At 44.2% G+C, this 3004-nt stretch overlaps 1 protein-coding gene across 5 annotated transcripts in view; it reads right to left on the bottom strand.

The window, feature by feature from the left end:
- Positions 1 to 3004, bottom strand: part of RALGAPB (Ral GTPase activating protein non-catalytic beta subunit) — a 191889-nt gene that overhangs the window by 69537 nt on the left and 119348 nt on the right. For all 5 annotated transcript variants that reach the window (XM_019550734.1, XM_019550735.1, XM_019550736.1 and 2 more), the window contains one exon: positions 1132 to 1319. In XM_019550734.1, the coding sequence (XP_019406279.1) occupies positions 1132 to 1319 (188 nt within the window). The remainder of the gene's footprint in view (positions 1 to 1131; positions 1320 to 3004) is intronic.

Genomic DNA, 3004 nt, shown 5'->3' with positions numbered 1-3004 from the left:
CCCCCACAAACCTATAGCCACCCACCCACAATATGAAAGAGTAGACTTCGTTTTAAGCTATGATACTATCACCTCTATGTACACTACACACACTCATGTTAAGTCAGGACAAAAATATGTTTTTTAAATGAAATTAATGAATGCTGTAGTACACTTTTGACTTAGACTATAATTTGGTATTTTTCTGGTTCCAAGATGGCAGACCCCCTTGCTGAAAGGAGTGCTTCCAGGGGGCAAGGGGAGGGAGTTCTGGTAGCAAAGGTCAGGGGTTAGGGGCTTCCAGGCCCAAGCTGGCAACCAGGGGGTGGGGCACCTATCAAGGGGTGAAGCTATCCATGCAGCCCTCAACGGCTTGCAAAACTCTGTAAGAGCCCTCTGTCTGAAATAATTGCCTGCTCCTGAGTTAGAATGATGGGGGTAGTGGTAGCCAGACAGGAGCCGATAGCTGCAGCTTAATCCCTTATGGGCTGAAAGTTGGACAGCCCTTCTCCAAAACACCAGAGTTTTACTCTTAACTCTCTTCTTCTTCAAAAGGTACATAGAGCTGCTAGAAGCCTGTTTTATACCTCTGTTATCTGTTGAGCCCACCGATAAAGTACAATGGTTCACAGGAAAGCCATTACAACTGCAAAACAATTACAGTCATTACATCTGCAGGCTGCTAGCAGCAATATAACATTTAATAATAAATGGAGAACTAAAATGAGCAAAAGCAACTATACAAACGTAAAACTACATACAGCCATCACTGGCTAAAGCCAAATTCCTGTACCCTGACAAACATTTTTAAAATTAATCCTTTTATACAGTGGGATGTTTTATTTTTTAACATGTTCTAAAATGTTATTACTATTACTCCTTCAACTGTATTTACAATGCAGTCATGTAAAGATATGCGATCTCATTAACTGGAGTGTAGCTGTTGGGAAAGTCTGCACACTGGCATAACAGTGACACTGTTGACTTTATTCTTGCGACTTTATACAGAGTTGCACACTTCAGTTGTACATACATAGAACAGTTAAGACTTCAGCGTGCAAAAAGCAAAAGACTTTTACTAAATGGACTCATTTTGCAGATATATTACAAAAAGTTTTAATCTTCAAGACCAAGACAAAATGTTTAACTTACTCTGTTCATTCCCTAGAGGCTGCTCCAACATTGCAAGGATGACACTATTATCCAAAACAAAGTAGCGAAAGCTGTGTTTGTTTACAGTAGGCAGACCAGAACATTTAATTAAGGTGGTTTCATTCACCAAGCTGCAAGGAGAGGCAGGGCCACTGGGTGAAGGAAATGCTCCAAGTAACTGCATAATGCTGCAAAATCAGAGAAAGACTCAGCTGAAAAAGATCCACCTTCACATCCATCTGAGACAGGAACTTCTGTACTTGCTTGTTCCCTTTGCATCTCAGACATACCCATATTTTCTCACATACCACATACCCAAATAAGACCCACACCACCTTTGGAAAAAACAGAATTTCTAGAGGTATGGCCACAAAGAATAGGGACAGAGCCTAGTCTTCAGTTCATTCATCTTCCCTTTCTTACTTAGGCAAAAGCTAATTTTAACACTTTCACAGCTAAACTGTCAGCAGTTCTTCCATGTTTAGTCAAAAACTGAAACTTTAGCTGCTGTTGAGGAGTAGATTCCATGGGTGGACTCAGGACTTTTAAAAGAACTAAAAACAGTCTGCAGGGCTGTGAAACAGAATAATGACTAGGAGTAGCAAAACAGCTGAACAAAGGATAGCTTAATTAGTGGAACATAGAGGCCATTAAAAAGAAGAGAGGGCCTTTAACACCTGTTAAAGGAAGAATAATTAGTAGGAATTAGATTATAATGACCTATGAAGCAAATCAACTCCCTCAGCACTACCTGAAGACAATTGCCACTGTTGCTGCCAGGCAGTTGGTCTTAAACTTTGTGTGGATCAGGAAATCCAAAGCAAGGTGCGACTGCACCACTGCACCAGCTCATTTTTCCTTCTCCCCACCCCTCAGATCTGACCCTGCTGAACTCCACCCCTCCCTCCATGCCGCTCCTGGAGGGAAGAGAAGGGAAAAAAGCAATAGCCATGTTATGCATCTCTAGGCTTTTATTTTGGGCAGAAAGTCAGCGTTGCCACTTAAAATATGTATCCCAGTTTTGGAAGACTAAGATTTAAGAGAAAAGTGCATATGGTAAATACAGAAGTAATTACTAGGGCTGTGCAGAGCAGGTAATATTCGATTCGACAGCCATGTCGAATATTAAATCGGGTCCCACTTCAATTTGCTGTCTGCTTCAAGTCGAAGCCAGTCCATTACAACTCCAGGTTGAAGCTCAGTTGAATATTCGAGCTGCTTTGACTTCCCCATAGGCTACAATGGGGAAGGTCGAAGCAGGCTATAACTTTGGCATTTCTTGTCTGATCTTAATGAAACTTGCAGGAATGGTAGCTCCTGAGGAGCCCACAAAGCCTGCCATCTTTCAACAAGATAGGTTCAGGGGGTTCAGAGAAACAGCACCCCAAATTCCTGAGAGAAAACCTCCTGTGACTTGTGTGGAAAGCCACAGGGAGCCCAAAACTGCAGACTTGGTAGCCCCTGAGGAGCCCACAAAGCCTGCCAACTTTCACAGGGATAGGTGCAGGGGTTTGTGGGAAACTGACCTTAGTCTGCTGACAGACAAAACTTGTGCTACAGATGGAGTGAGGAGGGTGGCATTCGTTCATCTGCACCTGGAGCTTGGAGGACCCAGCAGTGGGAGGTTCACCTTGAGGAACACCAGCTGCTCCACCAAATCAGGACCCAAGCAGGTGCCGTGAGGTGTCACAACATCCGCAGCCATGCTGAACACTCTCTAGTTTGGCACGCTGGTCAGTAGACAGGACAGGTATTCCTGGGCAACTGTGGCCAGATCCGGCCACATCGGGCTGCGGGTTGCCCAGTAGGCCAAGGGGTCGCAGTCCAGGGGCTCCACAGGCTCAGCAAGATAGGCAGACACCACGGTGTGAGG

The sequence above is a fragment of the Crocodylus porosus genome, unplaced genomic scaffold (genome assembly GCF_001723895.1).
Source record: "Crocodylus porosus isolate Cpor-Errol unplaced genomic scaffold, CroPor_comp1, whole genome shotgun sequence".
NCBI lineage: Eukaryota > Metazoa > Chordata > Crocodylia > Crocodylidae > Crocodylus > Crocodylus porosus.
The sequence above is the reverse complement of the archived record's forward strand: the minus strand, read 5'-3'. Positions and strand labels throughout refer to the sequence as shown.